At 35.8% G+C, this 15,738-nt stretch overlaps 1 protein-coding gene across 3 annotated transcripts in view; it reads right to left on the reverse strand.

The window, feature by feature from the left end:
• Positions 1–1,187: 1,187 nt before the first annotated feature.
• The window catches only part of LOC138309442 (uncharacterized), a 35,111-nt gene continuing 20,560 nt past the window's right edge, over positions 1,188–15,738 (reverse strand). For all 3 annotated transcript variants that reach the window (XM_069250638.1, XM_069250639.1, XM_069250637.1), the window contains exons 4-5: positions 2,521–2,686; positions 1,188–2,227 (exon numbers count right to left, since the gene is read on the reverse strand). In XM_069250638.1, coding sequence (XP_069106739.1) covers positions 2,091–2,227; positions 2,521–2,686 — 303 coding nt within the window. In that variant the 3' untranslated portion in view covers positions 1,188–2,090. The remainder of the gene's footprint in view (positions 2,228–2,520; positions 2,687–15,738) is intronic.

The raw sequence follows: 15,738 nt of genomic DNA on the forward strand, positions 1-15,738 counted from the left end.
CAATTAAGTTATGGAATTCATTACCAGTAGAAATTCGTGAAAATCCGTCTATTGGCATAATTAAACGCTTTTTGCAAAAAAGTATAAATAAACCCCCATTATATTTTAACTCGGGAGTTAGAAATCTTCAAATTTTACACACTCGCTTAAGACTAAAATGTAGTAATCTCAAACAACATTTATATATAAGAAACTTAGAAGATAGTCCATTTTGTACCTGTGGTTTAGTCGAAACTAATCATCATTTTTTATTATCATGTTCTTACTATAGTATAATTAGACAAAATACACTACATCAATTAGATATAATTCTTGTCGAAAAAACCTTACTTTGGGGGAGATGAGAGCTATATAATACAAAAAAACGAAGAATTATTTCTAGCAGAACATACCTATATCAAATTAAGTAAACGATTTTGTTGAAGTGAAATTTCATCAGCGTTGTTAATATTGGCTGTTTATTAATAACACTTTATACCAAATTTTAATAGAACTTTGAATCCATTTTCTTATATTGTAATCACCACATGTATGTTCATTGTATGTATTTATCTTGTATTCTTCTAAATTTAATATTTTCTGCGTTAAACTTTCTTAATACAGATCTTGTAAAAGGTGTTTCCAGTGCCGAACATTCCTCTGGCTTGATATTTCAGGGAAAGGAATTTATGTGAGCATTAAGCTTGTTTTCCGATCCGCAATGTGTTTATTTACTGTATTATATGTATCATTATATGAAAAAAATACTGATTAAACTAATTATATGAAGTTTTAGTTTGTAATTTCTAAACCAATTAATCTGGATGCAATTCACCTCATATAGTCTGTCCAACAAACACACTCTTTAATAATATATAGTCTTAGACATAGCGCAATTATTTTTGTATGGTTTTGGCCTCATTAATTTGAATGTATCTCTGCATCACAGGGATCTGAGAATTAGTTACAGTTTATATAATTATGGACCCATCAGACGTTTTAGGGGTCTATATGAAAATTCGGTAAAAATCATATTCTACGTTGTACTATACACGTAAGAGGATGTTTACTGATTTTTGATCTAGACCTTTAAAACGTCTAAAATGGTCTATATGCACTCTGGTAGGTCCATAATTATATAAACTGTAACTAATTCTCAGATCCATGTGCTCTGTATATGCATTAATACAGAAAACATACGACGGTCATGAAAACGACATTGCTGAGTATTTATTAATATTTTTGTGACTTTCATTTTTAATCAAAAGTCATTAGTTTAAAAATAGCAACAAATAATAGAAGCTATATATAAATTCCAGGAATGGGGTAAGTACGCATGTACCGGAAACAGTACTGCTGGTTTGGCACTAGTGACGTCACTTCTAATCGCAGTTATTCTTTGGCACTATGACGTCATGCATAACAAATGTCTTTGAGTGATCTCTGCGGGTGCGAGAGTTAAAGGTAATAACCAGGAAATTGTCGTGTATTACAGATTTCCTATCCGTATAGCCACCCAAGGTGACATTTCACGTTGTCGGTGCATTTCCTGGTTGGTATAGATACAAGTCAGTATTGCATGAGATCAAAGGTCAACGGTGAAAAGGGGGTCACATCAACTTAATGAATTAACTTTTAATAATATCTGGAATTCTCGATCACGTAACTTAGCGACTGAAATCCTTTTTTATCAATGTGTTTCTCCATTTGGCATATTCTGCTAATTATGCACGTTAAAAGACTATCACACGCGCAATTGGGAAGCTAATGGGAAGATTCAAGGGAAACAATCCATTATCCGAGTTCCATTTAGACGTCAAACGGAGGAACTTGTGTATCAATTAAGGAATTCATTTCCACACAGATGTAAGCACTAGAAGAGAAGATGGGGCGATCACATTGAAACACATGTCAGTACTTATACCATCGCTCATCAGTTAATGTTTATCCTTCTCAAATAATGCTCACTTGCTTGTAAGTTATGAAACGGAAGTTCTTATACGCATGCGCAGCGTATGTAACCCCCGAATGGTGATGAAATGCACTTTAAAAATAGCTCAAAACTGGCATTGTATGGCACAGCGGAAAACACTACGGTGGGTTTATTGTCGTCATACAACAGCCTGTATGTCCTGTCTTATAGGAAAGTCACTTCCGCTTAATTTAGTTATTTTACTATTTCCGGTTCCGTTGGATGGGTTCAGCTTGTTGTTTAACACATCTTTTTCTCGACACTGTCGGTCGAACTCTGAAAACAAAAGGATAGAAATTATATCAGAATTCAATAAAAAAGTGAAGAAAACACCCATTTACATTTGTACATCCATTTTTTCAATTATGATTTGATTTGTTGATTTTTTTTCATGAATACGAAACACAAAATCAGAGCAATGAATAAAAACATAAATGTGTAAGTTGTTGTTTTTTCAATCATTTCTTTGGTATCGAAAGGCCTCATTTATGAATGATAAAACGTCAATTCTTCCTTCAACAGTACCACGAGATGACAATTGAGAAGTACATTTATGCTTTCATGCGCACCTGCTATTTCCCAATCCTCCCAGTGATCCTCCTCGTCTTCATCCTCCTCTAAATCGTCCTCGTCATTCTCGTTTAGGACTGTCCTCTGTCTCTTTATATCCTCTATCGTGTCCTGACAGCGACTCAATGAGGAGAGAAGAGCTTTATCCTGAGCCCTTAGGGAGCCCTGAAAGTAAAGGAAAGGTATCGTCACAACCATGAAATAAACATTAAGATAAGAGAGAAGAGCTTTATCCCGAGCCCATTAGGGAGCCCTGAAAGTATAGGAAAGGTATCGTTACAACCATGAAATAAACATTAAGATAAGAGAGAAGAGCTATATCCCGAACCCTTAAGAAGCCATGAAAGTATAGGAAAGGTATCGTTACAACCATGAAATAAACATTAAGATAAGAGAGAAGAGCTATATCCCGAACCCTTAGGGAGCCTGAAAGTATAGAAAGGTATCGTTACAACCATGAAATAAACATTAAGATAAGAGAGAAGAGCTTTATCCCGAGCCCATTAGGGAGCCCTGAAAGTATAGGAAAGGTATCGTTACAACCATGAAATAAACATTAAGATAAGAGAGAAGAGCTTTATCCCGAGCCCATTAGGGAGCCCTGAAAGTATAAGAAAGGTATCGTTACAACCATGAAATAAACATTAAGATAAGAGAGAAGAGCTTTATCCTGAGCCCATTAGGGAGCCCTGAAAGTATAGAAAGGTATCGTTACAACCATGAAATAAACATTAAGATAAGAGAGAAGAGCTTTATCCTGAGCCCTTAGGGAGCCCTGAAAGTAAAGGAAAGGTATCGTTACAACCATGAAATAAACATTAAGATAAGAGAGAAGAGCTATATCCCGAGCCCATTAGGGAGCCCTGAAAGTAAAGGAAAGGTATCGTTACAACCATGAAATAAACATTAAGATAAGAGAGAAGAGCTTTATCCTGAGCCCATTAGGGAGCCCTGAAAGTATAGGAAAGGTATCGTTACAACCATGAAATAAACATTAAGATAAGAGAGAAGAGCTATATCCCGAGCCCATTAGGGAGCCTGAAAGTAAAGGAAAGGTATCGTTACAACCATGAAATAAACATTAAGATCAATGAGGAGAGAAGAGCTTTATCCTGAGCCCTTAGGGAGCCCTGAAAGTAAAGGAAAGGTATCGTCACAACCATGAAATAAACATTAAGATAAGAGAGAAGAGCTTTATCCCGAGCCCATTAGGGAGCCCTGAAAGTATAGGAAAGGTATCGTTACAACCATGAAATAAACATTAAGATAAGAGAGAAGAGCTATATCCCGAACCCTTAAGAAGCCATGAAAGTATAGAACATGTATCATAAGAACATGGAATAAGCATTAAGTCAGGGTTCTGATATGATCCTACATGTATCCTAAAAGCATTAAATACCGGTATTACGTATCTGAAATATCACAGTCATTTTCATTTGTTTCACGTCATCAATAACGAAGGGAAGTAACTCTACAAAGGGACGTAACTCTGATAGAGTCGGTAAACGAAGGGAAGCAACTCTTTGAAGATAAAGAACTCAAGTAGATCAAAATGTAAATTGTGGAATGCAGATCAGCAATACACATTCCCATACTTTCCTGTTATCCTAATACCTGTTTATAATCGAAGAGGTCAAATTCGTTTTCAAACGAAGCACAAAACCGGCCTAAAACCACGCCAAGCTCTGAGGAAACTATGGAAATGGTAGGTCATTCTTTTAAATGAGCCTACAGGAATCTATAGCATTTGATTATAGATTTTTGTTCAACATATCCTATAAATTTTACAACCGTTACTCAATTACTTATCTAGATAAATTGTTCAACAAGTCTTGTAGAAATAGATTTGATAAGCAGAATTGCAAAAGAAATGTTTATGGGTTAAACGGCTGATAAGAAACATATCTCAAGATACGTTTTGAGGAAAATGAACGGGTTGCGATATATAGTAACATACGATGTTGATTAATGATGGACTGCTTAATTACTTCCAGACGGTATATTTAGAATCTGGTGGAGGTCTGCACGTGCGCTGTCGATGAGTAATTGTTGGATACAGATGGTGAGCAGATCGAACCACCAGACCTTGTAATAGGGGACCAGACATTCGGAACACACCGCCAAGATATTAATACGGCGAGGTGATCCGAGGTAGACGACCAGATTCCAGCATAACTTTGTTAATTAGTTGTGAGAGGGTTCGTCTAAATTCCAGATATTTGGGTCAGGAGAATAGTGTGTTTCTATCTGTCGATGTGTATTGGTTCAAATATGTAGCTGTATATCGCGGACTAGATATACTGTCACAATCTTTTATCACTACATGTCAACGGAATATTAAAGATTAAAGATGATCCACCGCTGACAAATGGTAATTTTTCACTATCAAAAACAGGAGCAGACGACTTAGTATTTTTCTTCAGATACAAAAGTTACTTACTTTACACCATTACTACCATTGAAAAGTTTGAGCTTCTAATTTTACTTAAAGTTAAAAATATGAAAAATAATTAATTGCATCATGAAAAAATTCCGTGGCACTATATCCTATATGGAATGAAGTACTGATTGCGCATGCATCAAAGGCGAAATAGATCATTTTGTATTATTTTTTTGTGTTAATTTGGCATATATATACACAATTAAACACCAACTACATTGTATTTTTCAAATGACGAATATCATTTATGCTCTGTCGGCGGTGGAGCATCTTTAAGTTGTTATCATACACAATATATATATGGCTTAGCGGCCAACCTTGTATAACACCCACCTGATTAAAAATCCTACTTTTTGGGAGTCGCCAATGACAACAAGGGTTTGATCTGAATATACAAACGACAAGACCTAAAAGACCAAGAATTTGTTCTCAGTAATTCTTAAGTCATACTAAAATGGATATTTGCTTTGTATGAAATATCAGACTAAATTGAGTTTTAAAATACTATAACAGCCCGTAATTTTCGCCATTTATCGGTCATAATGAAATAATGAATACATCGTTGTACTCTTACACCTGATCGTGAGAATATTAATTTGTTGAAATAGATTTTTTTCCATGTCAAGTCAAAATCTTTGAAACTTTGAATTTTTTAACTGCGATAGCAATCTGGATCTAGATTAGAGTTACCTCACTTGAGCGAAACGGAGGGAAGTAACTCTGGTTTGTTGGCTATAATTCCATTTTATTTTTCAGATACACCTGTCCATATGGCAGACTTACTAACATTTCAGTAATCCATTTTTTTAATTTTCATCACAATTTGGTGTGCGCTATCCGGTCTTACTATCCGGCTGTGCCGTAGCATAACGATACGGATGTTGACAGCGATAACAACTACATAATACCAGAGGCCTGTAGACAAACACCATCAATAATAATATGATATATAATCAATAAGTCGTGGTTTGAGTTTTAGTGTCTACGATCACGGGTGTTTGGCACTAATTTCCAATTAATTGCCAATATATATTAAGCGTTGGTAGGAAATTCGTGTCAAGTCCCTGTGTATTTGTGATATCAGGATGTGGGATTAATTACTTCCGTTACTCATCCGTAATTCTGTAATAAGAGATTGAGATTAACTTGATCTCGAACATTTTTATAATTTATATCATATCATGGATTCGCTGTATTGTCAATCTCCGCCTGTCTTGCATAATTACATGCATGTAAACTTTCACTAATATTACAGATATTGCGAAGCGAAACGAAAGTAAAGCAAATTTTAGCACATGAACATGTAAATCTGTTTTTTTCTGATGGAAGAATATATATCCTATTTGATAAATACGGGGCTTTATAATCAATATTATGCGCGAGATTTTTTTTTTTTTTTTGTTGTTAATTGCACCTCGCAATCTCGCACTTGTATTACTCTAAAACATTATTACTTCAACATGTTTACGACTTTTTTTAAGTACGTCATGCGATTTTCCCAACTCTTAGTAGCCCATGTAGTGGTCTATATACTGTAACGAAGTGAAACAAAGGGAAGTAACTCTGATAGAAATGCGAAACATAAACTCTGATCGTAACATCTCGGAGAAATCTTCGCCAATCTTCAGAAATTATCGATATACATGTTTTCCGAATATGTCAGAAATATCTCCGAGATATTGTGATCGAAATGAATGTGTTTTCGACCGCTTTCAGCAGAATCAGCTGTAAATAAGGGGAGATAACTCAGATAATCACTAACGAAAGATGCCTATCAGTTTTGAGTTACACAATCGTACGCGCTTGTGTACGTGCCAGATAATGCATGTACATGTGTTTGTCGTCTGGTGATGGTACAATGTGTATGTCTGTCACAGATATGTGTGTTACGGTGTCTCACACAGATAACAATAAACACATAGGTACGCCCCAGAGATAGGAACACAGGAAAGCGGTAATTAGATCAACAGATAAACAATGAAGACAGAAAAAAATAGACACTTGTTTCTGTGGCCTTGGTTACGCCGCAATAAAGTTGTTTTGTTTTGTCATTTTCTGTAAGTGTTGAGAAATGACGTAATTACTGGGGAATGGTGGGCGTCAGCGACCTTGACATAGTAAGCCAAAATGACCTGCTATTTTTCGCCTGTAAGACTCGTAAAATGGTTTGTCGTAATTGTTTGCAAGCTTTATTTTAGTCCCCGGAAGAACAAACGGCAAATTTCTATTTTAGAGGTATAAATTATATCCTGTGTTTTGCTTTACTTTGGTAAATACGGTGAATTCCTATAATTTTGTTTATTGTTGCCTTCTGTGTCGGTTATCTCCCAATCAAGAGATAAGAATTTCGTCAAGTACAATTGTTGCTTAAAGTGTCTAAACTCCTTATCCCCCGAACAGTATAAATATCTCAATGCATGTCTTCATTAGCATTACAATGTACATCCATCATATAAATATCACTACCAAAGCCCTTTCAAAAATGTGCTGAAACATTGAACTTTTACCTCTGCGATCTAACAATGCGAGATGGCAAAAACCGGTTAACTTTTAATATTCTCAGTGTCCCGTTCATCGTCTATATGTCGCCTCATTAGGCTTTATTGTTTTTCTTCAAAACATTGTTATACACCACAAGAGGCCCAAGAGGCCTTGGCGGTCACCTGAGTGCTGGTTCAAATCTGTAAAAAATATTTACGAATTAGAATAAAGTTTAAAGTTGAACCTTCGTATTAGAATTTTTTTTTCATTTTGATAGTTAGTGTATTATGTTACCAAACCTTATGCTTAAAATTCCAATTTTCTTTGCCAAGATTAAACAACAAAACCAAACTAGAAGTCAGTCAGTGTCAATGATTTTATAAATTTCACTTTTTAATCTATGAAGATTATTTGGTTCCATTAAATCTGTGAATTCAGAAGAAGATTTTTGAAATTTTAGCCATTTTGGCCCTGCCCCTCTGGTCCCTGGGGGTCAGCCAGGACCAATATGGATATGGTGTTTAAATGCTATTTCAGGCTAATGATTCAAACCCGGTTTGACTAATTTCATAGGGAAACTAAGCAAATAATGTTCATAAATGTGTTTTTCCTATATAAACTACAGTAAATTTGACTCCCTCCCCAGGGGAAAATCGGAGCCTTAAGACCTTTAAATCTATGAAGAGTATTTGGTTCCATCGAATCTGTGAATTCAGAAAAAAGATTTTTGAAAAGATAGCCAATTTGACCCCTTTTGGCCCCGCCCCTCTGGCCATTGGGGGTCGGCCAGGACAAATATGGATATTGTGTTAAAATGCTTTCAGAGGCTTATATTTCTAACAAAGTTTGACCAATTTCCTATGAAAGCAAAGCAAATAATGTTCATAAATTTGTTTTCCTATATAAACTAAAGTAAATTTGACCCCTTCCCCAGGGGGAAATATGAGACCCCAGGGCCATGTAATTTACAATTTTTTAAAGGGCCTTAACACCTTCCAATCTATGAAGAGTACAGTGTATCTGGTTCCATCAAATCTGTGAATTCAGAAGATGAATTCAGAAGATGATTTTTGAAGTTTAAGCCTATTTGACCCTTTTTGGCCCCGCCCCTAAGGCCCCTGGAGGTCGGCCAGGACCAATATGGATATGACGATAAAATGCTATCTCAGGCTAAATATTCTAACCCAGTTTGACTAATTTCCTATGAAAAATAAGCAAATAACGTTCATATTTGTAAAGGACCTTAAAACTTTTCCATCTATGAAGAGTATTTGATTCTACCTGTTCCAGAATGTCAGAAGAAGACTTTTGAAGCTTTAGCCTATTTGACCCCTTTTGACACCGCCCCTAAGGCCCCTGGGGGTCAGTCATGGATTTTTTATAGGATTCAATGGCCATCTCATAGGGATAATTCTGACAACATTTGAGTAATATTCTATTATAAATGACCAAATAATGCTCCAAAAGGGGGAAAACTGACTCATTTAATTCACAATTTTTGTAGGGGGCCTTGAGACCTTTCTATCTATGAAGAGTATTTGATTCTGACACATCTGTGAGTGGAGAAGAAGATTTTAAAATTTTTAGTAAATTTTACACCTTTCGGTCCCTCCCACAGCCCCCTGGGGGTTGGGGGTCATATAATTCACAATTTTGATTGGCCTTATGCCTTAGAAAGTTTGAGCAAAATTTCAATGAAATTGCTTCAGCGGTTTTTGAGAAGAAGTCGAAAATGTAAGTTGTTTACGAACACACGACGGAAGGCGGACGAAGGACGACGGACGACGCCGGGCAAAATGCGATTAGAATAGGTCACAGGTGACGTAATAATAGATGAATGACGATAGAAAACGAACCGACGGTTTTACAAATAATGCTGAAACATTGAACTGGTTCCTGTCCAAACAATGGCATGTGATCATTATCAGAACCCGCTAATATCTCGGCTGAAATAGCTAAGTCCCAGGGATGAGAAGAAATTGGCATCCTCTACAACACAACATTCCGGACGAGATCAAGTAGAGTGGTACATGTCAACACATGATTACCGGCTCGGGTTAACGCACTTGGCTTCAAACCATATTGAGATGTTTGTAAGATAGCGACGACATCCGTCAGGCTATTACATGTCATTCATTATAACATTGAGCAATGCTGAGAGCACTTTATGTAGAAGTATATACATGACAACAGAACAGTTTGCTTCTGTTGCCGATTTTCCTTTTTGCAAAGTTTGCTTGGTTTCATTTCATTTTAGAATGTAGATCTATATACATTGTATTGTAACGGGGATTTTTCTTTTAATGACAGAACTCACTCATTGCCTCGGAAGTGATAAATAGGTGTTCGTGGTTACGTTTCATTGATAAATTAAACTTGTAATCAATGTAAACGTGTTCTACGGGCTCAATGATCATGGAAATGACACCTGATTGAATGTTAACTATGCTATATACATAATTTATTCTTTAAATAATACTATCAATGGAATTTCCGGAATTTACTGTTTTCATATACGTTTTGTGTATTATTTTAATCCGTCTCCGTTTCTTGTTTTCGATGTTTAGTTGTTAACTTCCGTTTTCCGGCAGATTATAGTAAATGAAAAAGTTGAGGAAAGAACATGTTTGGTTTTCTAACTTCTATCCCAACACGTCGTCTTACTTAGCCAGATCAACTATTATCAGCGATTTTTATAGCGCACCCTTAATAACATAGGAATTTTACAAACATGTGTTTGTATGATACGAATAAACTTTAAACATTAAGTAGCGCACAGTCGAAAGTTCCGTTGTTCTTTCCCCTGCCTTGTAAAAATTTTTATAGCATTAATATAAATCATCTGGAAAACGCCGACAGCGCCACCTGTTAAGGTTAGGGGAGATAATTTGATTTATTTATTTTATAACCAGACAAAATTAGATCCTTGTGAAAAAGCAAGTTATTAATCGATTCCATATGTTAGTATTCCGTTTTCTGTTTTATATTCTTGGCTGGGTCGGGCAGACCGCCATCTGGATGTTAGACACGAAAAGGTCAAACTAATATCACAAATATAGGAAACGGAAGCGGGTTATAGATACGGAAAATTATTTATAGAAAGAACGAGAAGCTAGGTAGGAGATAAACGTGTAGATAATTTAATTTACGCTTGTTCTGAGACAAATGATCTGTATAGATTGTGTGACGGGACTCTATTTATATAGAATTAAAGGTACCTCGTATTAGATATATATAGAGATAAGTTCTATTACGAAAAGTCATCCGGATTTAGGTATCACGGCAGCATCAAGATATGAGTCTTATTATTATATGTTACATGGCCGTATTTACATGGCAGTCGGGAACCTTTGTCACTTTCCGTAAATGAGAACTTGTATTTTCTCGTTTACGGAGAGTACCGAAGTTTCCCGATTGATCTACATGGTAGTTTTGCTTAAGATATATATATCACATGTACAGGCAAATTGTTGATGAAAAAGACAGAAGAAATTCGACGTTCTTATGACTTCTATCGGGTGCGTTTTTGAGATATGAGATAAATGAAAACATGAAATATATATATATAAAAATATAATTGGATCATAAAATATAAACTGAATTTGATAATATCGCTATCACACGATTGATACATGTACTCATTGTTTCAATGACCACGGTGGTGTGGCTAAGTGGTTAGTGTGATTTTAACCTCTGGGAAGCCTGCTTTCTGATATCTTAGAGTTACTTCCCTTCGTGTCACTATGTCAATACTTGCTGAGTGAAACGAAGGGAAGTAACATTGATTAATCCGGGCCCATTTTGTTCAACATTTCTTAAATTATTTTCTATTGATGAAGAATTTTCAATTTCCCCATCCTAGCGCCAAATGCATTTGTATGTGAGTTTACTTGAAAATATGGTTTAAACTTTTTTTCAGTTAAGAAATTTCTTTAAGTTAAAAGATGGCTATGAAACTGGACCAGGTATTCTGTCTAATAATTTTACCGATTTAACTCGTAACAAAACTCAAACATCGAGTTTCCAGGTCAGGTCATCACGCGAAATTCCCGCAGGGATTTAAGAGAATGGAACTGAACAAATACTTGTAAAAAAAAATCGATTTATATTATCGGGGGCTTGTTCAGCCATCCACCAAACCTGTTTTGCAACTTTCGTAGAAACTCGATATTCACTTCTAAGTAAGATAAAGCGACGTCTGTTATATGTAGATAGTCGGTGTTTGTAATGTGGTAAGTATCGGGTGTTTACGGCCTCGTGATCGGGGCATTGATTTTATAATTAACTGTCGTATCCGGGTCCAATAGAACAAATTCCCGTTCGGGATTCCGATTTAGATAAAGCACGAAATTAATGTAATGGACAGTGTAGTAACATCATTGACAGTAACTGTAGCGAGGGTATTTCCCTACACACGAAAAATACGAGAACGAAACAGTCAGGGCAGCCATCAGTTGATATCAGTAATAAAATTCATCAGAGTTTCCAGAAGAAAAAAGCCCAACAGAAATTGATTTAACATATAAACTGCCCTGCTGCCATTTACCAAACCACGATGGGATCAATTGGTAACCTTCGACACTTACCGTAAACGAGAAATATTTTACGGAAAGTGCCGAAGGATCCAGATTGCGACAGGACACGACGAGACAGGACCATGATGTTATATTGATTTACGTGTCGAGCTTCTCTGTGTGGTGGCTATAAAAGATATTAATATAATTGAAGAAAAGTAATGACAGTAGTGACCGGTGCGTTTCTCCTATTTCTTTAGACTATACAAACCGAGAAAAGCGAACTTCTAGCCCATATTAACATTTACTATTATCGGGATGCTGAGCTATTCCTAACAGATGATAAGTATCTGAAGTGTAGATAGATCAACCAAAACCTATCCTTTTATTTACACAATACAAGCATGTACACTCCTAGCCTACTTATAGGTAGCATTAGTTAAATTACCAGTGTCGTGGACAGACTGGATTACACTAGACAAATAATTAACCCTCCCTGGTACTTACGAAGACAGGATAATGAACAGTCCCTCCCACTCCTTACTTACGATATACCAATACACACGACGTTAATCTAAATATAGCACTGTTGTGATATAACACCCGGCTCCATTAAGATATCGGCTTCTGTAAATAAACAATCCGCGCCCGGTCCGGCTTTTAGAGTGTCAGGTGTACTTCCGTTTCTCACTTTTGTCCCAAAATCGACGGAATTATGTTCTGAATCAATACCTAGAGCGATAGATTTTTGTCGTATAAATAGCTTATAGAATTCAGAAATGGATCAGTTTTGTTTTTGAGGTCATCTATTTGTTTCATTGCAATCGTTACATGTTCAAAACTATGACTGATATTATCACCGAAACTGCAAAATATGGACAAAATAATGCTAATTAACGAATGTTTTGTACAAAGAAGGTAAAATGTTGTTTCCTTTATTGTCCTTCAGTGGCAGATCCAGAAAGGGTGTATTGTGCTTCAGGAAACTCGGCTATCATCAGAAGTTCCTTTAAAAAATAATGGATTTTCGTCATTTTCTTCATTTCTTTTTCTCACGGAAGCCCTCTAGATAGTTCTCTAGATCTACCACTGTCTTAAGCCCAATTAATTGTCTAACAGTATACAAATAACAGAAGAACATACTCGGCAATATAAGCAACAATAATGTTCTCGACAATAAATAACGACTCGACAATATAAACAATTTGAGAGTAACTGTTATCTCTAAAGATAATCGCCATCACAAAGTCACGCTAACACAATATGAACGAGAATTTAATAGAGGGCACGCGCGCTTTCAAGTTCTATCTCAGTCCGTATCCATGGCAATGACAGTAAACCACAAGAAAATGCCAGCTACTACTGATGTCAAAGTTTGTTGACTCAAGACGATGTGTCGGTGATAAAAACAACTCATATCTCAGTAATGTGGTTGATGTTATATTGACGATTGGCGAGAGTATTTACACTATACAAGTGTGCATTCTAGCTGGTTCTCTATATAAACTTCCGGGAGTTTAACAATAATATTTACTAGAGCAGACAACAAAGGAAAGTAGTCCGTTTGGTAATAGCATGTGTTGATCGATCCTCGACATTCAAGGGGTAGCTATCGAGGATGATGTTTTCACTCAGTGATGTTTTCTTCACCAATAAATATCTGCTGAAATTCATGATAAAATTATCACTTCTACTGTTATTCTTACAACTTTCGACAACAATTATCTCTTTCTGGGTTACCATGGTTACCAATGATACCGTTGCTATATCACATATCGAAAAAAATTCCGGGCAATCATCGGAAATATATCAAAATTTCTGCGAGATGTTGCGATTGTTAAAATATCTTTTAAGCATACTCGGAGAAACTTCTGGTATTAAGAATATCGCTTGTACAATATGTATTAGAAACTGGAGAAAGATTCCCTTTATTATCAAAAATTCAAGAGACGGGAACCAGTAGAACATTTCACGTTCTGTCGTCCATGTTCGATGTTATGAATATAGATTTATGTTTACTGCGAATTTTCGTTTTTATTTCACCGAGATATTTATTGGCACGCGCATCAGGAACCACAAAATTAACAATGTAACTGACTAAATGAATCAGGAACGCCAGGAATGATGGCCACCCCAGGATTAATTTGGCACAAATCAGTAATTGATGTTACTGGAATGTACCGTATTTTCGTATTTTCTACCACTAGCGTAGTTTCGTATTTTTTTCGCTAATTATTTGATTATATGGCATGCACGGAGTCCTGACATCAAATTACATATGATCGAAGGTAACAGTTGGGAATTCGAAACTAATTCCTGTGTCATTATATCTTATAGATATAAACGGTATATCTAAACAGCGATTATTGGTCGAGATAAGCATTTAACATACATAAATGAAATATACGCATTATATTTCGTTAGTAAATGAATAAATGCAATGTTGATAATCCTCAATGCTTAAGCAAGGTTCATAACCATTATCTAATTAATTGAAAATCTATCAACAAATTAACTCCTTGATAAGCACAAATAATGATTTTCTGCTAATTACGTCACATTTACGAATCGTTTTACACCTCGGAAATGAACAGGGGGTCAAATTAATCTGAACAAAATAGCATTAGTTATAATTTTTGTTAGTGACCTAATACAGAGAAATATTGGGTCTACAATAAACTTGTATCGGGCGAGGATAACCAAACCTGGGTTATATAAGTCCATCTGCCATTGCTTTTGTGGACTTCTATATCTGGATACGATTACAGTTAATCATTTTATAACAATTGCTTTTCATCAACATATAAAATTATTTGATTAATTGCTTTTGACAGCATTCGACAGTTACGAGTTGGCATAGAAATGAGCATGTCATGTGATAATTCAGGAATGCGTGTTTGCCAAGATTACATTTTAAACCACATTCAATTTTAGAAGAAATGAAAATCAAATTATATCATTGTGCAAATGTGCACATTTTGTCTTAAATCGATTTACGGATACAATAAAACCGTCGAGCAGATTAAATTGTGACCTGGTAATATTGACCTCCCAGCTGCTACAGATCGGTCCAGATGATTGACTGATAATAGGTTCGCCTTTCGGTTATAACCGAGCCTGGGACACGGAAGGGCCTGATTCCGGGACTCAAACACGGAACATGGAGTTAAAATGAGTCATTTCTGTAAATTAAATTGGCTCTGCTCTTTCCATGTTTTCCGATAAATGTGTCCCATGGGAAACAGAGACGATATAGGATCCGGAGAGTTGGTTGTTATAACATAATTATCCTGCTTCTTCTCCATTTGTTATAATGTATATAGTAACTTCGGAGGTATAATGGGGGATGGGATGAGTCGAGGGAATAATTGGTGGTGGTGGTGGGAGGGGGTACCATGTGGTAATGTAAAGTGGTATGATTTCCTGAACATCTCTCGCTCTAAGCACAGTTACGACATCTGATGTACGACCATATTAATATTGAATTCTATAATTGAGTTTGTTACCATTTTTCCTCAGAAAGTACTAAAGAGATCAGTCTAATATGTCATATATGTTAGTCCCCCTAGATGCGTATAGTTATGTATATCGAAGTTTTGGACCGATTCGTCCACTGGATGCTATGACGGAAATTCAATGTATAAGAAATCCAAATGTAAATATTATGATAATTAATTTGGACGTACACCACTTTGTTTAATGTTGTATCAGGTTTGTACATCAATATGAACAAAACTGTATTTGTTCATAAGTGTTTATAATATTGTGTCGTGTGAATTTAG

Source organism: Argopecten irradians, chromosome 15, assembly GCF_041381155.1.
Source record: "Argopecten irradians isolate NY chromosome 15, Ai_NY, whole genome shotgun sequence".
Taxonomy (NCBI): Eukaryota; Metazoa; Mollusca; class Bivalvia; order Pectinida; family Pectinidae; genus Argopecten; species Argopecten irradians.